The sequence below is a fragment of the Lacerta agilis genome, chromosome 4 (assembly GCF_009819535.1).
Source record: "Lacerta agilis isolate rLacAgi1 chromosome 4, rLacAgi1.pri, whole genome shotgun sequence".
NCBI classification, from domain to species: Eukaryota; Metazoa; Chordata; class Lepidosauria; order Squamata; family Lacertidae; genus Lacerta; species Lacerta agilis.
The window spans coordinates 71,627,362-71,654,129 of NC_046315.1; the positions used below are offsets into that span (position 1 = coordinate 71,627,362).

At 42.4% G+C, this 26,768-nt stretch overlaps 1 protein-coding gene across 1 annotated transcript in view; it reads right to left on the reverse strand.

Annotated features, from left to right (window-relative positions):
* Nucleotides 1–26,768, reverse strand: part of VWA3B (von Willebrand factor A domain containing 3B) — a 59,782-nt gene that overhangs the window by 17,891 nt on the left and 15,123 nt on the right. Inside the window, exons 9-21 of the mRNA XM_033147539.1 lie at nucleotides 21,770–21,886; nucleotides 20,614–20,807; nucleotides 18,866–19,020; nucleotides 16,677–16,815; nucleotides 15,022–15,153; nucleotides 12,808–12,906; nucleotides 11,570–11,752; nucleotides 8,622–8,749; nucleotides 7,248–7,432; nucleotides 5,591–5,683; nucleotides 4,353–4,395; nucleotides 4,088–4,244; nucleotides 1,605–1,723 (exon numbers count right to left, since the gene is read on the reverse strand). Coding sequence (XP_033003430.1) covers nucleotides 1,605–1,723; nucleotides 4,088–4,244; nucleotides 4,353–4,395; nucleotides 5,591–5,683; nucleotides 7,248–7,432; nucleotides 8,622–8,749; nucleotides 11,570–11,752; nucleotides 12,808–12,906; nucleotides 15,022–15,153; nucleotides 16,677–16,815; nucleotides 18,866–19,020; nucleotides 20,614–20,807; nucleotides 21,770–21,886 — 1,744 coding nt within the window. The remainder of the gene's footprint in view (nucleotides 1–1,604; nucleotides 1,724–4,087; nucleotides 4,245–4,352; nucleotides 4,396–5,590; nucleotides 5,684–7,247; nucleotides 7,433–8,621; nucleotides 8,750–11,569; nucleotides 11,753–12,807; nucleotides 12,907–15,021; nucleotides 15,154–16,676; nucleotides 16,816–18,865; nucleotides 19,021–20,613; nucleotides 20,808–21,769; nucleotides 21,887–26,768) is intronic.

Sequence of the window (26,768 nt, forward strand, 5' to 3'; positions counted from 1 at the left end):
TGGAGGGAGTAGGAATCTCATTCTAGTGGGACAATTGACCCTCAGGGAGCTGAAGCTGGGCTGGGGGGCTTTCCAGGGTCTCAGACAGTGCTGTTTCCCATCATCTCCTACTTGGCCATTTAACTGGGCATACTACCGGGAACTGAACTTGCAATGCATATGCTCTCCTTTCGATTTTATCAGTCTGGTAGCAAGCTACTACTCCACTAATAGGATATATGGTGGTTTTCTACTGAAGACCTGATGAAACAATTAAGTGCCACCTTGTAGGTAAACCAACCAATCAAATCATTCAACAGTTTCGGTAAAGCAGGGATGCGGAACCTGTGGCCCCTCCATATGCTGTTGAACTCCAACTCCCACAATTCCTGGCTGTTGGCTGATGGGAGTGGAGTCCCAACAACAACTGGAAGGCCACAGATGGTCTCCATCCCTATGGTTAAGAAAAGGATACCAAGAGGACCGCAGCCTGCAGAATGGCAGCTTCTGGGAGGTCTGTTCCCATGAAACGGGTCTGGTGAAAAGCCCTCAGGTGCAGCACAGCTTCCCCGGATGGAATTTGGCAGCAATCCTGAACTAACCCCGTCTCCCTCTGAACCACAGATGCGTCCTTTCGGCAGTCAGGGGCCAAAGCTACGACAGCATGCCAAGGGCATTTGTGCATTCCAGAGTATAATGAAGTATTCCAGGATAATTTTTGTGTCACATACTCATATTCCCTAATTTATTCACAGGCATAAAATCTGACAGCGCTGGGATATTTATTTCTGAAGGGCACATGTTGCTGTCTGTTAGCCACCTGCTCCTTTTCTTATGCCTGTGATTATTCCAAACAATAATTCACTGTAGCTTAAAGATCTCTTTGTTTCATGGGTGGGGTGGGGTGGGGAGTCATTCACTGCCCAGAAGAAAATATTCTCCTTCTTTCTGGAAGGTATGGCATTATTGTTACTGCCATTTTTTGCTGCAACTAAATATCGCTTGGGTTATTTATCGAGGAGGACGTGTTAATGTCATGCATCCTTCTTCAATAAAGCTTTTCCGTGCAAAGACAAATTGGACAATTTGGCAGGCGTCAAATAAAAGTTTGACCTATCGCGATTCAGAAACTTGCGCTTCAACCCTTGCAAATTCAATCTGCAGAAATATAATGTACCATTCGTGGCGTGATAGACAAGCCTGGACAGCTGCTGTGAGAGACATTTAGAGTTATTGCTCGGTCATTTGCAAACAGCTCCGTATTGAAATTTGCCCTCTTGATATTCCAGCTTGGAGAAGTCCCATAGGGAAAACAGTAACTGTTTCAAATATGTAAGGCTATTTTACAGCTGAAGGAATTCAAATCGTACAGTTGTCTTCCCCAAAAATGCCAACCAATCCCAGAGTGGAGCAGAAAACACATTTCTGTCTTGAAAAGCAAGTTAAAAACTTTGAGGAAGATAAATGCATTATTTCCAAAAGCCTAAAAGCAACTCTATGAATAACTAATGGAGTATTAATAAATATTAATGGTCAAATGTATCTTGCATATTGCATTTATTTATGTCCTGGTCTTGAAAATGTCAATTAATAAAAATACTCTGTGTGTGCAAGAGTAGACTTGCCTTTCATACACTTTGATTGCTTCTTGCAACTTCTTCTTATAAGCATCAAGATTCACTGCTTGAGGATTGATCAGTGTGACATATTTCTTATTGTTGCTCACATGGGCAAAGGGGAGAACCTGCCGCAGAAACACAGGATCAGATCAGGCCTTAGAAACTTGCCACTGTCAAATTCTGAAGCATGCACAGCCATAGAACGTATTGAGTCTAACTAGGCTAAGTGGGGAACAAAAACAAAGCTTTGAATGTGACTAGCCCACAAATCTCCAGCACATGTGATTGTTTACCTAGCAATTATAGGTACGCTTCCAGGGGGGCAGGGCAGGGGATTACAATAGAAAAAGGCAGTTAACAAATTACAATTTAGCTAAAAATAACCATAAGCCAACAAGAAATAAAACAGTAAAATCCAAGCAGCTTTAAACAGTAAAGAAGCCTTTCACAAGGGCTGACACGAAAACAAAGTAGGCACCAAGCAGACCTCGGCCGGGATAGCTCAGTTGGTTAGAGCAGTGTTTTTCAACCACTGTTCCGCGGCACACTAGTGTGCCGCGAGATGTTGCCTAGTGTGCCGTGGGAAAAATTGAAAAATTCAAGAGAATTACTTTATACATAGTCAATATAGGCACATAGTTAATTTTTTTTAACATTTTCTAATGGTGGTGTGCCTCGTGATTTTTTTCATGAAACAAGTGTGCCTTTGCCCAAAAAAGGTTGAAAAACACTGGGTTAGAGCATGGTGCTGATAATGCCGAGGCTGCAAGTTCGATCCCCGTATGAGACCGCTGCATATTGCTGCATTGCAGAAGGTTGGACTAGGTGATTCTCAGGATTCCTTCCAACTCTACAACTCTATGATTCTCTCTGGGGACAGCATTTGACTCACCTCACATTCAGATGGTGAGGGCACCCAGAGGAGGCCATCTACTGAAGACCTCATGGGAAATCTAAAATACTACCAAAATGCTGCCAGGTGTCTCTGTGATTCATACAATAACAGTGGGCTAACTTCTGTGTACTGCTGGGTTTATTACCACACCACATTAACACACCACAGCAAAATTAAAGCAGGAACTCACTCTACCAGCTCATTGTAACTATTATGTCTCAACCGGTGTCTCTGTGTGCTTATTTTTCCTCTTCCCTCCACATTCCCTTTGTGCCATATCTACTAGATTTCTGTAAGTGGCAGAACGCCGCTAGATGAATGTGGTGCCCAAATAAAGAATAAATGGAAGGCACTTAAGCGCCTGCTGTTTAATCATTTGCACAGCAATAACCTAATAGGACGTCACAAATGCAGCATAAATCGCACAAACCAATTAACCAATCATCAGTAAAAATTATATAATCTATAAAACACTAATAACAAAACAGGAACTAAAAAATAAGCTGAACATCACAATTACAGCAAAATCAATACAGCGTTTATAATCAATAAAACAACATAAACAACTTTAGCTAAATAGCAACTAAAGAAACAAGCTAAGCGCTGTTAAGGTGGTTGTTCTTTAAAGCACTTTAGAAACCACTCTGAAGCCTCAAGAATTCAGAGATCCCACAGAGCTCAGTCTCTTTTCCATGCATCCTAAGTGTTCTGTGACCCAGTCAGTGTTTGAACACAAGGTGTTAGTACACTGCCACCTATTGGTAAAAAAGGAGGAAATGCAATGCAATGAATCCTGGACTGGGAAAAGGGCACAACAACAACAACAACAACAACAACAACAACAACAACAACAACAGGGAAGGGGGTGTTGACTACAAAAAGGTGTGTGAGAAACTGTGGAATTGCGAGGGCAGAGGTGAACTTCACTGGTAGAGCTGCAAAACTCACTAGCGCTCCCCCAGCTTATCTCTAGTAGCCAGGGAGCACCCCCCCCCCAGAATACCACTTGACATTTCAGGAGGGGGAAAGAGAATGATGGCCATCGGCACAGAGATGTCAGACATGCCAGCTGAAGCGTGGATTCATTTCACTCCCATGCCCTTGCCCTCAAAATGGGGCGGTGAAACTTTGCGGGAATGTAGGAATCTCAGCTAAAGCACCCAATAAGACTACCAGCAATGCCTTAAAAAGTTCATCTTCTCTCCTAACTGACTTCCTATGCCCCCAGGTAGTCACATTTGATTGGCAGCAAAGCATCTTGACATCACACAACTGGCAAAATGATCCTCAATTGGCTGGGATCACACGTGTGACTTGATCCCGAAAGGAGGAACAGCACAAAAGAGGTAAGAATGGCAAGAAATATAGGATTGCGAAGGAAATGAGAATATCCTTGCAATTAAAGGAAATTATATCCTTGCAAATATCCTTGCAATTAAAGGGTTTACAGTGAAATATTTCTGGATGCTCTCTTATCCCCGTCAACAGTCCCAGATATCAAAATGGGAACATGCTCAACGCAACCTGAATCATTGTTTGATTCAGGGACACACTGTTAATGTGGAGTTTCCCCAGAAACAACTAAGAGACTTACATCATCAAATACTTTTGAAACAACATGTTTGTCTAGAATTGGAATGTATTTGGTTGTGCGAGGAACAGCTGTTGGGGCCAAAGCATCCATTATGGTGAGTCGCCTAGCAACCAAACCATGAGTCTTCAGCCATGTAGCGGAAGGGATATCTAAAGGGCTTTTTAAAAGACAGAGGGAGAAAACAAATGAGACACTGAAACCCATTCAGAAATACCCCTTCTCCTCCCCCTCCCACTCCAAAAACAAGTTCATCAAATCTACTTACTCTTTATCTATCTTTCTATCTTGTTTCTTCTCTGCAGCAGGCACTTAAAAACAAGATTATTGTGTCATTTCACATGCGCCAGTACTGGGGGACAAACAGTCAGGAGCGCAGGGTTGCCTAGAGTATAAGGTCCCATCCGCACTATGCATTTAATGCAGTATCATACCACTTTAAACAGTCATGGCTTCCCCCAAAGCATCCTGGGAACTGTAGTTGGTCAAGGGTGGCTGAGAGTCATTAGAAGACCCCCCTATTCCCCTCACAGAGCTACAACTTAAAAGTGGCATGATGCTGCCTTAAATGTACAGTACAAAGGGGGCCTAAGTCCCAAACGAATCGAGACCAAAGTTAGAAGGGCAAGGGCGAGGCACAGGCAGACCAAAGAATAGATGGGAAAGCCAGACAGTTGGAAGGCTCTTGAAACAGCCACACCAACAGGGCCAAAACCAGGCTGCTCTGCCCAGGTGACAGGCCCAGGTCCAGCCCAGTGAGCTGATGGAATGGGTCAGGCTATTCTGGAATTTGGCACTTGCAGCCTTCTCTCTGCAGCCGTGACTGGCTCACCAGGGAGGGGCAGCCAAACACAAATCAGGAGCACACACCAAAGAAACACCATTCTATTCCTTGTTTTTCCTGACAGCATGAAAGCACGCCGGCCACTGCATTTAACGTTACATCAAATGCACAGCAGGCAGCAGCATTGCTAGCTTTAAAAGAAAACAGAAAACAGAAGTTATTACTGAGCACAGGAGGACCCTATCTTAACAAAAACCACTGTACGCGGAGAGAGAAGGTTCCGTATTTAAGCTTTAATCCTTCCCTCCCCGAGAGGCAATTAAAATGATGTCTTACCCACCTGCTCTTAGAAAGAAACCTCCCATGGGCACCAATGGGAGCCTCCCCCCATTAAGGGTAAGTGTCACATGACGGGTGGTTTTCATGGGATATTGGATGATTTGGTCCACAGGGGGCAGGAGTGGAGATAAAGATCTGGCCCAGCAGACGAAAAACGTTCCCCACCGGTGGCTCAGAGGAATGAAACATGGCTTCTGTACAGCTCCCCCCATGCATAACTGCAGTGGCCTCAGGACCCACTAGGTGATGAAGGAGAGGGTTTCGTTCTCTCAGGAGCACGGAGTGGAGTTCAATATTCAGTTAACTGGATATTCCACGGACAGGCCTAAGGCATGCGGAAACAAATGGTGGCTTAAGCATTAATAAAAAGGGCCATAACTTACTTTTTCTTTCGGGAGATCCTCTTTCATTTGGACTTTGTTCAGAAGGCTTTTCTGCATAACGTTGCGTCCTAAGCATGCTACTCCTTGTTTGTTCTGCAGAAAGATGTTCACAAACACACACAAGCAACTTAACAAACAAACCAGATGTCTGCTTACAGTAGATTCTGAAAAGCAAAATAACTTTTTAGTGCCTCCAGCCCTTTAGGCAAGAACTGCCCTGGAAACATCGCCACAGGCAAAATGCACAGCCTCCATAATTTATTCTCTACACTTTTCCATTCACTATGTGACTCAGTTGAAGATATAGCTGCTTCTGGGCAGAGTTGGGACCACACTCATAAGCTTTGAATATGCACTTTAAAATCTATATGCTGGAATTTTGACATTTTGATTTTGCATGATAAGGGGGCAAATCCAGCTTTTGGGGAACAGGGCCATACAGCTATTTCCAAAAAGATAACAGGCCAAAGGAGTTTTTCTCCCAGAGTTTCTATTTTTTCAATGCCGTGTTCAAAATGTGAAAGGTTCAGATATAGGGTGCAATCCTACATTAACTTACCTGATAGTAAGTCCCACGATACTTAAGGAAACTCACTACTGAGTATACATGAATAGGATTGTGCTGTTCAAGAAGACTCCATTCATGGTGCTATCCCAAAAAATTACATGAATTTCCCACTTAAGAAAAGACAAATCGGAAGGAATAGCACTGCTAATTCATTCAAAACCCTGATTTTGTCCAGTTTTAGATGTCTCAGATAATCAGAAATCAGGGTGCTGTTGAGCATTATAAAATTGCATCGTACCTTCGGATTTTCATGTCTCCATGCCATAAACTTACAGGAAACTTTCCAGACTCTCATCCCGCTGACATTCACAGAACCCCTTTCTACACAGGAGAACTGAGGTCAGCTCCTCACGGGCCGAAGGGAATTCCTTTTCCCTTCAAACCAACAGGACATGCCACACAGTACACGCAGCTAGTAGCAGGATTCTATTTTCCCCCCACAGCAGGTTAATAAAGGGAGGGTTGGCAAAAGAACCACTGGAAGGATCAATGGGTTCTTTTCATCCAGAGCTCAACAGAACTCAGTTCCTGCACCTCTCAGGTGAGTTCCAGCATCTCTCAGGTAGGCGCCATTGCCATTCTAAGAGAACGAGACGGGTGATCATGGTCAGTTCTGGCACCTCTTTTCCCAGAAAAATAACACTGGCACTGCTATATCCTCCAACTCATAACTGTTCCACAAATATGCAGGATTTCCCACTGCAATCTGATATAGAAAACAGCGAACCACCTCTCTCTATATATTTTAGTGTCGTTTTTAAAACACAATTATATGTATTTTGGTGAAGGGACCACAATAATTAGAGGCAGACTGGAAAACAAATAATAAGCAAGAGTTCTGGCACACACACACACACACACACACATATATATACAGAGAGAGAGAGAGACATCCTTTTTAAACTTCAATTGGAACTTTTTCCATGCTAGTCTTGTCTTTCGAATGTAGTTTTGAGAGGACTGCATTTCCATGGTCTGTGCAGCACCTAGCACACGTCTGGTATTAAACCATGTGGAAAAGGATGTTTCGTATTCAAGATGTCAGAGGCGGGACATGTTTCACTGAGGAATCTCCACAATCTGTTTTACCTGCGTATAAGGCTTTCTTCCTTCTGGTAGGACTTTCAGAGCGACCCTGACGTCCATCTGTACCAGGTTCTGGCGAAGCCGTTGCAGGCTCTTCAGAGGCCCAATATGGCCTATCTGGAGATGGGGGATTCAGTCCCTCACCGTGTGTGGTTGCTGTGGATGCAGCAAAAGGCTGCCCGCGATGTCTGTTTAAGAAACAGGCAAGTCACTACCTGCGCCGAAGCAAGCACACACATACACACACCCACATATTTGGGAGAAACCGCTTCGAGAATTGAGAAGCCTGAAATAAACACACGTATTGTATTTGACAAGGTCGGGGTTCCCCCAAACTTGGGTCTCCAGCTGTTTTCGGACTACAACTCCCATCATCCCTAGCTAGCAGGACCAGTGGTCAGGGATGATGGGAACTGTAGTCCAAAGACAGCTGGAGACCCAACTTTGGGGAACTCTGAACTAGGTCCTAGTCAGAGTATACCTGTTGAAATCAATGAATCTGTTAGTCGTGCCTCTTAACTTCAAAAGGCTTACTCTGAGTAGGACTAGCATTGAACACCATGCCGTGTTTCTGCATCTTGGTGTGCCTCATATGAACCGGCACTTGATGCTCAAAAACTGGCATAGAATTCTAGGTCTTGGACAACCAAGCGGCACCTAAAGAAAAGCTTAAGAGAAAGCATAAGATCAGCAACCACACATATTTCCATTTGGAATCCAAGGAATCTGACTCTGCTATGACCTCATGAGAGCATTCTTTCCAAGATCTGTTCCTCCGTGTGCAATCAGTCTTGGAGCAAACAGCATGCAACCTTACTGGTGTTCAAAAAAAAAAAACCAACAACAACCAGCTTTTGTGTGTGGATGAAACACATCTCCACGACAAAGTAAAGGATGCTGCAGGGGATCATCCCATTTGTAGTAGCCTCTTTAATTCTTTGGCCTTGGGATCTCTACTTGTGGCAACGTGGACCTCTCTGATTGGTTCAACAAGATCAGGCATTTGCGTACCACCACTGAAGCCACATTTAGCACAGCTGTGGTGGCTCAAGAAGAAGCAACTTTTGGGTTAATCCTTCAGCAGAGAATCATCCTTGCCCATGAGAGGAGTGAAATTTACCAGCATATAGAGGGGAACACATTATATTACCTACTGAAATGGATTTCTTAATGCAGCGATGAGGAATTGGTGGCCCTCCAGATATTGTTAGACAACAATTCCCATTGTCCCTGAATGTTGGCTGTGCTGGCTGGGGCTGATGGGAGCTAGAGTCCAAGAATATCTGGAGGGTCACAGGTTCCCCACCCCCCACCTCAGTGTTGTGCAGATGAGCACTTTATTTTCCCGTTCATATTTCCCTCCCAATATAGACATACTTATCCTGGCGGTCCTTTGCTCCATTAAACAAATCCATCAATACGTTGTCAGTGTAAAAGGTATGTATTGTGTTCAGTTCTTTTTCTCCTCTTTCAATCTCTTTCTTTAGCAGATATATATCCTCACACTGCCAAAATGAGAAAACGGTGACTGAAATTAATTACGAACCAGTTCTAAACCAGATACTAAATCTACACAATAATACCAAGAAGGGGGGGGGGGGGAGTTTATTTATTAAATGAGACATATCCCACCTTTCAGGACATGGTGGTTGCAAAACCCATGATAAAACTTATGAAACAGTAATTTAAAACAGCAATTTAAGCCTACAAATCAACACCTTTAAAATAAACACTAAAACCACAGAAAGGTACATTAATTGACAAGAATAATGAAACAAAGATGAAAATAAAAACATATTGAGGGTCCTTTTAGCAGTCATAGGGGAGGAGGGGTAGAGGCACTTCATGGGTGAGCGTCTTTAATTGATAAGGGGCCAGTACAGGTAAGGCCCCATCTCTGAATCACTCAGCCTAGTCTCTCTTAATGGCAGGTAAGAGAGCAGAATTCAGGCAGCTTCATAAGGCAGTCCTTCAGGTAACAGAGTTCCAAACCATTGAGGGGTTAAAGGCCAAAGCCAGCACTTTATAAACTGCGCCAGAAACAAATAGGCAGCCACTGTAAGCAGTACAGAACAGGTGTAACACGCTTTGATTGTTGGTCTCCTACAAACCATTCTTGCTTCTGCATTCTGTACTAACTGGAGTTTCTGTTACAGGAGTTTCTGAACCATTTTTAAAAGGCACCCCCCACATAATGCATTACAGCCAGGATACAACCAGAGAATGAGACACTAAGGGAAAGGATACTTCCTCTCTCGTTAGGGTAGAGGTGGAAAACCAGCCAAATTTTCTAATCCAGTTAAGATTATACAAAAAAATATGTATCCCGCAGGAAAAAAACTCATGCTTGAAAGTTCATTCAGTTTCATCCTTTACTATAGCTACTGATGTAATAACGTAACTATGATGGATGATCATGGAGATACATTCTGCTGCAAATCTAGAATTCCATTACTGCACCCTAAGAATTATTATTGAATTATTTGTCATTCATCTTTCTGATATATGATTCCCCCACACCCTGATAACACATCCATTTCTTACTTTTTCCCATTTCATGACTAATGCACTTCCCAAAGGTGAAGTAAAAACATAAACCTGTCATTCCAGCAACCTTCCTCCTCTTACCAGCATGGAGGGGTATAAAACTGAAATAGCCATAAAACAAAGTGTGAAAATCCACATCCCCTACAGCAAAAAAGGACTTGCCTTGAGAGTTCAAGCTGTGCTCACTGCCAAAGTGAATGTAAGAAAAGATCCCACCCCCACCCCCCAGACTTAGACAGCAGCCAATTTTAGCATATATACAAGTTTGTACTTTGTAGATGTACTGGAGCTTATTAAAATCAACACATGCACACAACCCTTCAGCAAGGCTATTTATCCTTCCAGTGACAAGGCTACTTCTCCTTTCATTCAGTACATCTGCACAGGATATTACACAGAGTTAACAGCAAGGATGAGCATCATCAGACAGCTGTCAAAGCCCACATCCCAGCAAAGAGATCACTGCTAATAGCTCATCAGGTAGGAGACCCAGCAAGTGCTTACTAGAAGGGAGAGGGGTAAGAAACCATATTGGTTCTGCCAGTGCATTTGCACTGCACTGACCTCAGCTCTCCGCCTCCCGGTAAGCAACAGAGACACATCTGCCAAGTCTTAACCCCAAAACCCTTGGGCACTCATCCTCCTTGCTGTTGCTGCCTGTTCATCTGCTTCCTTCAAGCAATGACAAGAACAAGGAGAAAGGCAGCAGAGGCTCCACTTGCTTTGATCTCTCCTCCTGGGCAAAGGGTGTGCAGACTGGGCCCAAAAGGAGATCGCTAGTGGTGACCATGGCAAAGAGATGGGCACACTGAGTGACAGGGGCTCACTAACAGGAACTGGCTGGATGAGGAAGAGTGGTGGGCACTGCTGCCCGCCGAAGAACCCTCCGGGGAAGACATAGAAGAAACAGACCTAGACCCAAGATCGTGGTGGTGGGACACTGGGGAGCAGACTGAGGAAGGAATGAGCTGGGAGGTGCTAGAAGCAGGAGGTATGAGCAATCAAGGGGGATCAGGAGAAAGAGGCCCTTCCAAGACAGGAGGCTGAGGATCTCAGTGTGAGCACAGACTTAGACGGAGAAGAGTCAGAGGTTACCCCCGCTACCCAGTAGCAAGACAGTCCCAGTCCTGCTGGCTCCCCCTCCACCCCCGGCACCCCGATCACAGAGAGTCCTGCATGTTGCTGAGCAATGGGCCAGACAGGTCCAGAGAAGGAGCCCACCCCCTTGCCTCAGTTTCCGTCTGCTTGGGAGGCATCCAGAGTGAGAGGCTAGAGGGGAAAGGCGGGGCCAGTGGTCAGTTTCAGCAACATCTCCAGCTAAATGAGACGAGCCAAAGGAACTCTGCTGTGTTGTTACTTTATGTGAATAATAGCTAATTGCATTTCGTGTCTCAGGTTCTTTCCTGCCCCGTGGATGACCTGGGCTCGCCTGACAGCTCCTTGACATTCACACACTGAAGACATGTTGCTGTAGGGTCCCTCAACATCTGGCACCCAAACACCAGTATTCACCTGCCCTTGAAAATTAGGACTCAGAGGACTCTCGCACAAAGGCTAAGATTTGGCAGAGATAAGCTGTCAGCTGATCCTCCTGATGAGGCCTTAGTTCTGGTATATCCATTTTGCTTCTCAAAAATGCTTTTGAACCTTCAGTTTTATGCAGACCCTATTAAGAACTTTGTGCACTAACCAATTTCATCAAAAGTTATTATACAACCTCCTTGGTATGAAAAAGAAACACCTTAAAGTCTTCATCTTAACTTTTACTAAGTACTTGCCTCAGAAGGTTTTGGAGCATCAGGGTCTCTCAAAATAATATGATAGTAATGAAACCGTCCACCTGTCTCACTGGCCAATTCATTTAAAAATTTATTTGCTCCGGTATCATCACAGTTAAAGGAAATAGTGTGAATTGGAATGTTTCGGTGAAGCTGGAGCTGGTCTAGAATTCTATCGGGGGGCTAAAAGAGAGAGAGAGAGAAATCAAATGTATTGACACAGAGATATTAACCAATACACACTGCATAACAAATCAACGGGCTTCAGATTGTATCTTCTTGAGGAAGTGATAGAAGCATTAAAGCTTCTATTTATACCATAACAGACAGTGTTTTGAACTACAGGCAATCATCAAAACCAAAAGAAGCTGAATTCCACTGGCTGAGAGTGGCATCCTGGGGATCAAAGTTCTCATTCAGAAGGCTCTAATTTGCTACTTCAGAACCTTCATCTAACAATCCAAACACTGAAGGAATCTTCAGGCTGAAGTTGTTCCTTGGGGATCCACAAGGCTGGCAGAACCAGCATTGATTGTGCAGTATGCCCAGCTCCCAAACCGGGTATGACAGTTTCCCAGGTAAAAAGTGTCCCTCTATCTCCAGGACATGCAACTTCTAGTTCCAGCCTGAGGCTGCAGCTCCTGCCACCACACTATCTCCCTAATGTTTGTTGTGCTTGATAAAGCTACGCTTTCCCATAACCAATACCTTCCCCCCACCACTGCGGCCCCACTCTCCATAGCTGGTGCTTCCTAAGCTCCTCCAGCCATTTCTCCTCCCTCATCAACCTTCCACTCATATACTGTATGTCAAACTGGATTTCTCCCATTTCAACTGTCCTCCAAGACCCTCATCAATGCTGCTTTCTCTACCCAGTATCTACCACTGTTTTTCTCTCCCTACACCCCCCCAAGCTGCTTGCCCCAGTTTTCTCAAGAACCTCCTTTGTCATCTACCCCAAGACCTCAGCTTTTAGACCCTCCTACTCTGGGCGCTGGAAGATCATGCTTCCTCTGTTATCATGCGTCCTTCACCATGTCCTCTTCCCAGACTCTCATGGTCCCAATTTTTGTCTGGAACAAAAGATGGTGAGGACACAAAGATATGTATCTTCCTTGAACTGACTCAGACTAGTCTCAGTTTGGCCAGCCCTGCTCTACATCAATGCTCTGCTTTGTCATATAGCCAGTGTTACATCATCATACTGCCTTGACATGTCTTGCTTCTTCCATAGATACCTGGTCAGGTCTCCCATCAGTGAGAAGATAAATGGCTTGAGTGTCACTATCAGAATAGGCAATCTGAAGTGCTTTCAGGGTATTTGTAGAACTTCCAATCTAAGCAGTCAACAGAGGGGGAAAAACATCAGGTGGAAATGGAAACATTAACAGTGCTAAATTTGTGAAATGGATTGTCAATCTCTTTGTCAGGTGTGCTGGTGAGAGGAACCTCACAATTTGTCCAAAGGAAAGACTTAATTCAGTCCCGGAAGTAGTCTAAATCACCTGGTGGGCAACAATCAAAATAGATATAAATGATAAATTATCATTTTAAGTTGCCACCATTTGCCATGTGATGCTTAAGCCTAATCTAGATGAGCTTTACGGATCTAAGTAGCAAGGGACTTTACAAAATGCCATACAAATTCATTTACATTAACTGATGGGGTGTGTCAACAGGTGGGTGGGGGTGCTGGGAAGGATATGGAGAAACTGTAAATGGAAGTCTGCTAGATTCTGGGTGAAATTGGAGGTGGGGGTTCAGCCTGGGGGTTGTAGTCCCTTGTGGGCAACCTCCCCATGGCCACAGGTGAACAAAGATGGATGGGGCCGGAAGCAAAAGTGAGCAGAACAATTCATGTAAATTTTACCTTTGTACACTAGTCAAGTTCCTACACACATGCACACCTTTGTCTATCCTCCTGCCACCCAAGCAAGAAGCATTGCTAGAGTTTGAAGGCCCATCCCAGCCAGGTAAAAACATTTGGGCTTCAAAGCAAGACCACTGAGGGGTGTGGCCCTGGATTCTGAAGGCCAGGCGGAAGGCTGCATTTGGTCGCTGGGCCTGAGCTTCCCCACCACTGGATTAAATGAAGTACCACTGGCATTTCATTATATTGCCTACAGCCCTGGATGTCACTTTGCCACAGAGGAGCTGGAGGTGCACATTCCTCCATGCTCCTTGTTTGTTTGCAATGAAATCACATCTAAATCACACCATGTGCATTCTAGGCAAGAGAGGTGCAAATGCTATAGCCTGAATGTGACACAAGAGCAGAGGAGCAACAAGCAATGGGGAACTTGAACTTCCTGCTCCTGCATGGCAGGAAGGTGTCCAAACCCCCTCTTTTATGATGAAAGTATGAAATCTTTCTGCAGGAACTCTTCTCAAGACAGATTTCTGTGCTTCGAATACAGTGATACAACCAAAGGCACTTTCACACTGATGCTAAACACTCTTTTGAGACCCAAATGGCCCAGTTCAGATATCACATCCCTGGTCCAACAAATAATGGTTTTGTTCAATCAGGAATGCACCGTACACCTATGTGCTCTCTTCTTTCTCCTCCCATTTTCTGTTCCCCTTTTGGATTGGGCTTAATACAAGACTTCCTGGTTTGTCAAGACTGCAGTTTGCTGTGCCGTTCAAACCAGAAACAGTGGGTTGAGTGCTCCTACACACCAGAATCAAATTCTGGTTTGTAGGAAGCACTCAAAGTTCAGTGGACTATGGCGTGACAAACCAGGAAGTCTTGTATTGTCAGGAGCATGAGGAGGAAAGGGGAGTAGTAGTAGTAATAATAATAATAATAATAATAATAATAATAATAATTTATATCCCACCCTCCCTGGCGAGGCTGGGCTCAGGGCGGCTAACATCAAAATATATAATACACTAAAACATTAAGTCAATCAATCAATCAATTAAAATACAGCTTAAAATTAGATTAAAAGCAAAATAGAATCATATGGCAACCTACGAATTATAATGGTGCTATGGTTTAACCCCAGAAAGACCTTAGCTTCAAATCCTCATTCAGCTATGAAGGTGACCTTGTGCAATCACTGTATTTCAATCTAATCAACTTTACAGTATTGCTGTGAATAAACTGGAGGTTGCTCTAGCTGCTGAGAGCATAAAATGGAAGAGGTATACAATCATGACTTCTTTGGAGAAATTGCAGGTTTAAAATGTGCTTAAGAACAATTCAGGAACTCTTATATTAAGCTGTGCACACGAGGGAACATAGAACAGAGCACACAGGCACATGCAGCACATACCCATAGCTTGTTAGATCAGGAATGTGATGGCTGAACCAAGAAGGTGTTACGCTTGCAAATAAAATTGTGCCTTTCAAGCCAGCTTTATACTAACCAAAAATTAATTGAGGTGCACAGCAAAAACTTGGTTTACTCATATTTTCTTAAAGTGCTTTTTGTTCCTATATTTACCTCCAGATCGTTTACCCATAGTAGAGCTTCTTCCAAACTTTCTTCATTAACTATAGCAAGTTCCTCCTTCCAAGCCACTGCCTCAGTGTCAAATTTAACAAAGTTAACTTTGGTTTTGTTTCTCAGTTGTTCCTGTAAGAAATGCTCCGTTGAATTCTCCTTAATAGAAGAAATGTCACACTTTTGCTGTATTTGAAAAGCAAATGACTACAGGAGTACATTTCATTCTTCTAGAAGTGATAACAATTATTTATTTCTGGAGGTTGTAATTCTACCTCACAGCATTTTGGACGTACTGAATCTACCCACACACCTCAAACTGGAGAAAGTATCTACCGGTATGTTTTCCTTAGAGGGAACAGATTGTCACTGTATAGTAGTTAGGGATGTTAGGCATCATTTTCTATTCCGCTCCGTAATCATCGCATGCAGCACTGCTTCCGTTTCTGCTGCAGTTTGCCTTCTACCAAAGACAGCTTTATTATACTCGCTGTCTGATGTGGTGAAATTACATTACTTACATAATGAATTATGTAAATGCCATTGTCATTATGTTATTCCAACCCCATACATTTCAATGCAGAGGAAACAGAAAACAAATGGGGAGGGGGAACACACATAATCAGTGAAATATCATTCATGAACCAAAAGCAACAGCAGCAAATGTGGATCATATTGTGGAACAAATTGATTTTCATTCTGGACATAGGGATGTACAGTGGTACCTTGGTTCTCAAACACTAAAAAAAAACAGAAGTAAGTGTTCCGGTTTTCAAACGTTTTTCGGAAGTCGAACATCCGATGCGGCTGTCGGATATTGTTTCCAGGGCACCTGCACCAATCAGAAGCCACGCGTTGGTTTCGAACATTTCGAAAGTCAAACAGACTTCTGGAACGGATTAAGTTCGAGAACCATAGTACCACTGTATTTGGCGCTTTTGTTTTTGCTATTTATTTTGTGTTTTTGAGGGGTTTTTCCGGTTAATTTGTTTTTGTGACTGTGTGGAACCCAGTTCAGCTATTGTTTGATTGAATGATTGTGTGACTGTGGAAATGGATAAAAGACCCCCATCCAAACAATGACTATCATCAGTGCAGGTAAGGAAATAGTAATTTTAATTTTTATCATCCACAATACTGTCTTATTTATTTTATAGTACATTGATTATTGCTTTCATTTTATGGATCAATGGTCTCAATAGATAGTAAAATTCATGTTAAATTGCTGTTTTAGGGGTTGTTTTTAAAAGTCTGGAATGGATTAATCTGTTTTGCATTACTTCTTATGGGAAAGCGTGCTTTGGTTTTGGAACGCTTTGGTTTTGGAACGGACTTCTGGATCGGATTAAGTTTGAGAACCAAGGTACCACTGTATAAGCAAACATCAGCAATTTCCACTCCCATTTCCACTCTCCTATTGGCGGAACACAAAATTTGCACTCGATAAGGTCCTAAGTTTTGTCCTTGCATCTCTAGGCAGGATTGGAAAGAATCCTGTCTGAAGCACTGGGAGTAGACGAGTTAGGTGGACTAATCAATCATCTGACTTGGTATAGCTTTCTATATCCCTCTGCATGACTGGAGAAATGTAGAATATGTCTTTGCACGTGTTTTGTTTTACAATCCTTGCCTTGGGGAACATAGTTGTCACTCACCCGCATGAGCTGAAATATTTTCTGCTTCACCACGGGCAGTTTGTCTTTCATAGAGTGGGATGTATCAATGAGAAAATAGATGTTATCTTCAGTTACGTCTCCAAAGAGTGCTCTGCTCCCTTTTTTCAGCTCCTGAAGTCTACAGGAAAACACGTTCAATGTGAAATGAGAGGCACAGACTGAACTGTGAAAAACGCTCCCTTTGTCTTTCCTTAAACTCTCCTAAGCTTGTAAAAACATATCTGATAATAGAGATCAAATAGAAAAATCCAGTCAAATATTGTTTTTTTTAAAAAAAAAAACTGAAGTCATTATATATACAATACTCTTTAAACGTGAAAACCTATTAAAGCTTAAAATCATATAAGAATGGGATCTAGAGTCTAGAACTCCTCTGCATTTTAAGGGGTATCAGTATGGTGTGGTAGTTTGAGTGTTGGACTAGGACTGAGAAGACAAGGTTTTTTATCTGTAGGCCACGAAGTTCACCAGTGGACATTCGGCCAATTACCACCTCTCCACTTGACCTATCTCAAATTGTTTTGAGGCCCTTGAAGTATATTATTAATGGTAACATCATCAACATCAATGTTAAAAAAAAATCTTTATTCAATTACAGTATAAATATATTAATGTTTACTATATAATTATCGTGTTGCTTCACAAATTCCTGATAATGTACTGACTACCATTTCCCCTTCATCTCAAAATGTACTGCATAAAAATAAATACCTGAATGGTTGACATGGCAACCTAGAGAACCTATAGTGTCAGAGAAGGCTGTTTACAATGTTGGGTTCATTGCCTCCTGTTCCTTAGCTTAACCTTTTCCCACTCATGGCCTTTTAAACTGAACTCTCATATTAATACACCTACATCAGTGTGTGGGCTGCATGTTTCAAAACAACACTTAACCAACTACTTTACTGGAGAATATAGAGCAAGGTTACGGAACCTATGACCATCCAGATATTGTAGGACTTCCAACTCCCATCTGCTCCATGCAGCATGGCCAATTGTCAGCGAAGATGGGAGTTGTAGACCAAAACATCTAGAGAACATCCAACCAGGAAATGCTATCAAGACCGTAATTCAGAGAACTATGTGGGATGTCACATCACAAAAGCAGCCAAATAAAACATTTCCTGTTTGCCCAGAGTGGACACATAGGGGAACGTTGCTCCATCCAGGACGACTTCCTGTCACACCTGGTCTGGAGCATCCTCCCCCTGTGTGTGACCAAGTAAATGGGCGTGACCCTGGGAGACCCCATAAAAGAGATGGCCATCTTTCCCTTTTCTCTTGACGCTCATCCTCTTGTATTATCTTGATGCTTTTGCTGAGTGCTGGCTCTCAGCCAACAGCACATGGGCCTATCCCTCACAAGAGGATGAACCCACACTTTTCCCTATATCTGTAACTACAAGCTAAAACCTACCTTCAAGATCAAACTGTGGACTGAATGTGAGTAAACCTTATAACTACTTTAAAAAGAAGATTACTGTGTCATTATTGTTTTAAGAGGGAACAAAAGGTGATTTACCAGGAACAAATCCAATCTGGTCAAGCCAGACTGGATTGCTTAACTCAAGTGATTCTCATGAATCCAATCAACTAGCTTCCTGCTATGTACGTGGGAATATGTTCTGCTACAAGCTCACTTAGCGTGATTGACGAAGGATAATATTAACCAATATATCCTCTCCTACTGTCCTCAACATTCCCACAAACTATGCTGAGGCCTGCTTAACAAATGATATAGAGCATCTTTTGAGAAGGGGATCACAGATTCCCCATCCCTGACATGCAGAATATGGAGCGTTACAGATTAGGCATGAAAATGTTGCATTTAGGTTCAGGTATGATCTCAAACGCACAGGTGAATTGCACCATAACTTGAGAAGTCATGTAAGAAGATTGAATTGGTGATACAAACATGTTCTGTAATATATCTCTCAATAAGGTCATTCTAAATGCTTTGTCAACTAATATTTGTGTCTTTTTTGTCATATGGTAATCCTAAAGTGTTTTTCTTTAAGGCCTGATGAAAGTTTAAGACCTGACAAAAGTTTATAACAGTGCCCAAATATCACACAATCATTTTTAAAGTAGACACGAGTTATGCATTGGATAGCTTTCCCATTATGGGACGCTGCTTTTGAAAATATTACATTAGAAAGCCATCAAACCTTAGTTCCATTTGATCGAGAACTGTCTTCATTTTATCTTCATACTGTTTGCACCTTTCCCCATTCAAATGTATATGGAGTGTGGGCCCATCTTCCAAGTCTGTGTGCAAAAACTTGTCACAGTATTTTGCATCAATTAACTTCTTGTTAGACTCCTATAGGGGCAAGACATTCAGGGGAGAAAGTTGAGACATGATCTACACAAAGCATTGGTTAGGACATTTTAATGCTGCATTTTTACAAAGACATGGCAAACACACACACACTCTCAAGCTCTCTTAGGTCTTCCTATAAACCAAAACACCACCTCCCCTTCCCCTGCTTGGGCTTGTGGGGGGAAACTATTCTAGCTAATAGAAGACTTTCCCCCAGCCTAATTGCAACATGGGGTAGGATAGAGTGGGTCATAACCAGGGAAAGCAGATTTAAGTCCCCCAAATAATTCTAGGAACTGCAGTTTGCTAAGGAACTGTAGCTCTGTGAGTGTAAAACTACAGTTCCCAGGATTCTTTAGGGGGTAAGTCAAGTGTTTTAAATGTGCTTTAACTGTATAGTGTAGATCCACCCTGACAAGATGTTGAACTCACTTCCTCTTCCTACATATTTGTATGACAGCATACATATTTAACATTCTCTTCTGCTTAGATGAAAGAGGAAGCTGTGGTGTCTGCTGCAGCACGCCAGAAGCTCTGTGGTCAGTGTGACCAAATCAGTCAAGCTCCCTTAGATCTGCCTTTGGATAGAAATAAGTTCTTCCCTATCCAACCTACATTTCCTGCAATAAATGCAGTTTTCTTATTTTCCAAACTCAGAGCATGAGATTCTCCCTGTGATTCTATCCAAGGTAAAATGTGCTCCTTAAACGGGAATTCTATACTAAGCTCAGCATCTGCTGGGCAATCAAACTACAAATGCCATCATATTTATTATGATGCGTTCGCACAAAGCTTACACAAAGGTTAGATTGTATTTTATCCTTTACTAAGCATTTGCTCTGGTTGGTTTGTGACAAAATTATACAGCAACAAGCGTCCATTCTGATTTGCTTGCAAGGCGTTTCCTATTTGCCACTCCTGCCTCCCAAACTTTTCAGTGAATTTCCCTATCACTTTCGAAATTACAAAAAGGTAGTTTCTTTGCAAAAGCAGATTTGTTATGCTACAGCAACTGTCTATTATTCCACCTTAATTGTACAAACCAAAAGTTATTTTTCTTCTTAAATTTTCCATTTTCACCTTTTACAAATAATTTAACGAGAAAGATAAAATCTCTACAAATCTACTTTACCTTCCCCTCAACTTCCCCCCTCCTTTCTGCGGTTATTTATTTTATATCATTTTTATTACTGCATATTCAGTTCAAATATATTTACTAATTTCCCCTTATCTTCCCTTTAATTATATCTTACTGCACGTGTTTATACCAGCCCCACTGATGTTTTGATTTGTTTTGTTTTGTTTTGTATCTTCAAATAGTCAATAAATTTTCCCCGTTCTATTTTTTTTTTAAGTCTCTCTTCCTGATTTCTTATTCTTCCAGTGAGTCCCGCCATTTCTGCGTGCTCCATCAGTTTCAGTTGCCAGTCTTCCTTTGCTGGAACCACAAACCCAAAGTTCTGGCATGCCCTTTCATCCCTCCGGAAAGATACTGACAGTGTGGATTCATCCCTGTCATAAACTAGCACAGCTGTAAACCTATGTGACAAAACTGCAGTCAAGAAAATATACCAAAACTAGTGGATTACCTACAGCATCAGTTTGCACCGATTCATCCTGGGGCTTGGTTCTTATGTTGACAACCCCCTTTGCATGACGAAAAGATAGGTCGCCAAATGCTTTCGTTATGGTCAGCCTCTGCGCTTTCAAGCCATTCTTCTGAAGCCAATCCTTGGAATTCACATAATCCTCTGCTCTTGAATCATTTACTATACCGTCAGTTTGGGCTGGTGGCGTAAAAGAGTATGAATGGAATGCGCATTTGCTGACATTAGACTGAACCTAATACAGTATAATCAACTCGAGCAGCCTCATTTTTAAGAATACACGCTTTCCTCCCTTTTACAAAGCAATACTGCTTTGTTAAAATGATCTAGGATAGGAAGACTTTGCATATAAAAAAGCAAAGCACAACACTTTAAAAACATAATGCCTAAATTGGGATTTCCAAATCCAGAATTTGGAACTGTAATAATCGCCCTGCGAAATCAAAACGAGTTGTTGATCAGCTTTTTGCCCTGCAAGACTACAAAGTGCCTTAATGTGCACTGTGAGAGATAATAGCTTTAAGACAACCTGTTAATTGATAAGATATGGTCAGAGTCTGAAAGGATTTTGAGATAATGCATCCATTTTAAATCCATCACTCCTGGCGCAGACTGAGCTTGCACTTGAACCTAGATCTCCTGGGTAAACTACACCACTTGAGCAAGGAAAGGAAAGGGAAGTTTAGGACATGAGGGCTGGTAGCCCTGGCCATTCCTTGCCTCCCCAGTGCTGCTCTACAGCATTTTAGAGGCAAAAGCACACGACACCAGAGACATAGGTACCGGCCTTATATTGAGACAGACCATTGGGTCCATCTAGCTGAGCATTAAATAAACTGACTGGCAGCAGCCTTCCAAGATTTCAGGTAGTGTCTGCATGAATAACATGTATTCTACCAATGAGCCATGGCTTCAAGCATACTAGAATGACACACTCATAATTCACACTTGCAAGATAGATTGCAGCCACTCTATTAGGCAAACTTCCTGCAGTGTGCAGATCTGTAACAGCAACCTCATCCTTTTGAGTGACACTGGCTTACAGTTGTCCGTAATGGAATCGAGAGCATAATCATCAATGCTGCAATGCAGGCAAAATATTTAAAAATGTGTGTGTGTGTGTGTGTGTGTTCATAACATACCTGAAGGTAGTTCAGACTGCTCAAACTCTATCAGAATTCTCTGAACTTGTATCAGTGTATTCCTGGCTTCTTCCATCTCCTTCCAGATCAGGTACACATCTTCTCTGACCCCAGTTCCTGAATTTTGGAGTAATGCAAGATGCACAGAAATAGAAGCAAATTTAGTTACCTACTGAGTTTATCCGGCCTTTCATGTCCTCTGAATGCCTTTACTTTTGAAATCATAGAGGAGTCATGGGCAATCACTGCATATCCAGGAGAAAACACATTCCAAGTACATGGGAATGACGAATGCAGATGCGGGGAGCAAATCTGAGCTGGTTTTATAGTGTCTGACAGCAAACCTAAAGACCTGTGGATTGCTTTCTTTGGACTGCATCTAGACCCACGGGTTTGGTTTGTTTTTTTGCAAATATATATATAAATATATATTGATTAAAAGTACTACAGCTCTCATTGTTCTTTTTTTTTTAAGAACCCATTATGAAACATTGATTAATTCATGCATCTGCAAATATCTCTGTACTGCCAAACCAAAAAACTATCAAGGCAGTGGACAGTGTTAATCATGATTTTAAAGTAAATAAACAAAAGCAAAATATAACAAATCAGGTTAATACCTCAGCTGAATCACCCCTGTGGGAACAGCTATGTGAACATACGTGTTTTAACATGATCAGTAAGGACTGGTAATTTTTGCTTCTGAACTCTTATACACTTATTATATATTTTAAAAGTGCAAGCTCATAGGTACATCATCATCATCATTTATGATGGGTTTCCCCAGTCACTCTGGGTGGCTTCAAACAAAATATTAAAAAAATAAAAATAAAAATGCAATAAAACATCAAACATTAAAGACTTCCCTAAACAGGGCTGCCTTCAGATGTCCTCTAAAAGTCAGATAGTTGTTAATTTCCTTGACATCTGGTGGGAGGATGTTCCACAGGGCGGGTGCCACTACTGAGAAGGCTCTCTGCCTGGTTCCCTGTAACTTGGCTTCTCGCAGTGAGGGAACTGCCAGAAGGCCTTTGGAGCTGGACCTCAGTGTCCAGGCTGGATGATGGCGGTGGAGACGCTCCTTCAGGAAATACTTGCATGATGCATGCCCCAAATGGAAAAAGGTAGTCAAGAGCAAAGGAACAGTTATTGAGCGGAGGGGCAAAAGCACACACCACAGAAATATTACATCAAGGATCGCCCACTGGTTTGGATGTGAAATATAAAACATAGCTATGGAAAGCATTAAACTGTGTGCATTTGAACCTCGTGTGCCCATCACCCATAGAGAAAAATCACGTGTGAAAGGCCCGTTTGTGAGATCTTGCCCCCAGCTGGAAGCACCCATTGCTATAGAGAGTCAAAGCTGTGTGTTCCAGCCTACCAATAAAAAAATCCTGCAGAGAAGTGCACTGCACCTCCACGTACAGAGCATGCAGAAATGCAGCGCTTCTCTACAGATGCTTGCAAAATAAAATGTGCATTTGATGTAGTAGACTCCGGTCCACAAATGTTTAAGCCTTGATAAATATGTGGAATCGTTAAGGTGCCACAAATCTTTTCCCCATCGCAAGCTCTACTTATCAAAATGGTGGGCATTTTGCTAGTAGAGCCACACTGCAATTAAACGCTATAAAAAATCTCAGCTGTGATGCAGATAAGATAGGGAATCACAAACAGACACAAAAATATCACAAGAACAAATGTGTGCTTCCCCCCCCCAATATACCTGAAAGCTTCTCTGGAGCTGTATTTTAAATCAAATATACCTGCAAACGTGCTAATTCAATGCGCCTGCAAAGCGGTCACAGATTGACTGCCCATCATTAAATACAGCACCAGCTTTATTTGCCTGCAGTATCAGCTTAACCCTCTTCTGTGCCAAGATAATGTCATGGTTTATGATGCTGCAGTGGCACCGCAGTTGGTGCGAACTACTTTTTAAGGAGTTTATTTCCTGGCACAGCAAAATCTTGAGAGAGGGCCATATGCCGCAGATCTGACAGCAACATGCTTCAGCTATCATAAAACTTTGAAGGAGCTAATATTTGAGGATCCAATAAATCTACAATTATTGCTCAGCTGAAATAAAGAATGTATGTTCTTGCATATGCACAAGTGCAGCTCTAACAGAAACAGCAAGACTGCTCTCGCTCCTTCTTTTCCTTCTAGCATCGCACAGCTTTAAATGTGCTATTGCATACTGCCATCTCCTGGGACTCTCCTATATTTCTACTTTCATATTAGAGGCGGAAATCAGCCTAGGAGAATGAAGGAAAGGTTAGTAGCACACAGTTCTTAAAAGAATACAACAGGATTTGCTGTTCTCATTTATTAGCCAGAAATAAATTTTATTGCTTAAAAACAAGCAGTGGCTTATTATTATCATCATCACCATTTGGGGGAAAACCACATAAACTTGTACAAGCCAGGATCATCAGATTACGGTCTGTCTAAAATGAGCCACAGTCACTATGATTTGGGCTTTTAAAGTTATTCCCAATGCTTATTTTTTGCAAGCCACTTTTATACTTGCTTGGAACTATAAGGAAGCATAGGCACTTTAATTTTTTTAGTTATTTAAGTTCACCCTGTGATGATCATAATATCGAGCAACATGAACTTTTAAAAATACTACACTTCGTGGTTTTCCAATCTGAAAGTATTTGTTTATTCTCTTGTTTCTTTTCTACCGCTGCATGAATCCCACCACAATTCACAATGGGTTAAGACCTCCTGGTGGCCTTTGCCTAATAATAATAACAACAACAACAACAACAACAACAACAACAGCAAAATATAACCTGCATATCAGACTCAGCATACTTTCAAACCCAGGTGCTTAAGAAAAGAAATAGGCTCAAAAGTTTTCTTTGAATTAGGTCACAAATCCGCCCAGGAGAGAAAGAAAGAGCTGCTAACTGATTTCCTCTGGGCATCTGCAACTGGGCAATAAACAAATGAAACAATGGCTCTGTTCTGCACACACCACTGACCCTGAATGTTTAATCTGTTTATCGCCGGCTCAATAAACTGCACCGCCACAGAACATGGGAACAAGTTGCGTGCAGTTCCAGACCTGCATTTTGTTGCATATGTTTGGTATGTTAGGTTCAGGTTGCTCTCGCACAGAGACATTAAAAAGAAAGGTAGACACTAGCAAGCCTTTTTGAAGCGACACTTGGAGGCAGTAGCAGACTGAGATAAAAGCAAGCTCTCATCAGCAGCTTTGCTTCTTAAAATGTATGTATGGCCCTAGGAAGGTGTCTTCACGGGTCCATGAAGGTTACTGCCAACTACACTGCCTGCCAGTGGCTCTCCAGGGTTTAAGACCACTCCTACCTAGAGATGCCAAGGACTGCACCCGGTACTTTCTTCATGGAGGGCATGTGCAGGGCCTATGCTCTGTTATTGATCTAAGAGCCCTTTCTCACTATGGCTTTGAGCACTCGGCCCTACCATCGGGCAGAGTGAGGCAGTTGTCTCAAGCAGCATATGCTATGGGGCAGCAAATGCCAGTGAGATGCTGGGTGGGGCAGAGCTGGGTTTGCATTACACAGACTGCCCTGCATCTCCTGCATTAACTTGCTGCCTTCAGGCAACATTGGAGGTCCTTGTCCTATCACCAGCATTGGTGTAAGACTGAACGGCCAGCCCAGTGGGCTTCCGTACGTTGTAGGAGGAGAGAGCACCATCTTGTCCTTCGCCTCAGGCAGCAAAGTGTCTTGGGCCTGCACTCAATGACACCAAACTCTGTCCACCAAGTAGTCAACCAGCATAGAAGGTATATCAACCTGCTACTGAGTCACAAGTTCTGTAGGACTAATTCATGAAAATATGAAACATTGATGGGCTAGTTGCCTGAACTTCACACTGGGGTCCTATGGTTAAGTAGCCTGTTTAACACTAGAGAAAAGCTCTGCTGGGTAGCTGACTGAGGACAATTTAAATAGTCTGGGGAGCCCACTCAAAGTACGTATCTCTGAACCTTTAACATACAAGCAATGAACTTCCCAGGTTTCTCTCTCTCTCTCTCTCTCTCTCTCTCTCTCTGGTTTGGATATCATTTAGTCCCATTTCACACACCAGCATGTCAGAATGCAATCTTTATTTTCATATTATATCTTCATTGTTTCTCAGAACATCCTTTCTAGGAAGCGCTCTATAAACAGACCCCAAAACATGCAATACAAATATATCACTCCAGGGTCTTTTCTGCTGTAGAAGGCAGAAAGAGACAGAGAGGCAGAGGGAGTCCTGGATGTAACCAGAGTTTTCCAATTGGCTAGGCATGATGTCATAACCACAGCTATAATACTAGGTAAATGCCCAAGACTAATTGTGTTCCCTTTTAACGTGTAAATTCTATTCTGTAAAAGCAATAAATGCACGGCTTACAAAGCATTTCTAGTAGATTACTGCACTTGCGGGCTGATTAAAACCATTCTGCAATTTAGCCATTAAGAAAAGGGAAAGTGCAGGGGCATAATTTTAAGAGCCGCAGCAGCTTTCAACGCATCTATTGAAATATAAACGAGAGGGAGCAGGAATGCTTCTTGCTCACAATGGAACCCAGCAGAGAGGCTCTGTTAGTTGCAAGCCATCATTAAACAGCTGCTGAATTAAAATTAAAATACAGAGGAATTAGAAAGCCATCCCTCTTAGAAATATCACAGTCCCAAGTGACCTTTAAATAAAAGGACAAGCAGTGCTTCCAAGAAAAGGGGGCATTCTTTTTCTGGCTACATTTTACACAATTACATTTATTCTATTCTTTAGGTTCCAGGATCTGCTCTTTGTTTTGCAGCCTGGGGGGCAAGGGTGTCAACACCGTGTGCTGGCTTGAACCCTACATGGCTTGGAGAATTAGGCTGCGTACACAACATACCTTAAAAGCATATTCTTTCCCTCAAAGAATTATGAGCACTGTAGTTTGCCGAGGTTTGCTGGAAATTGTAACTTTGCAAGGGGTAAACTACACTGCCCAGATTTCTTAAGA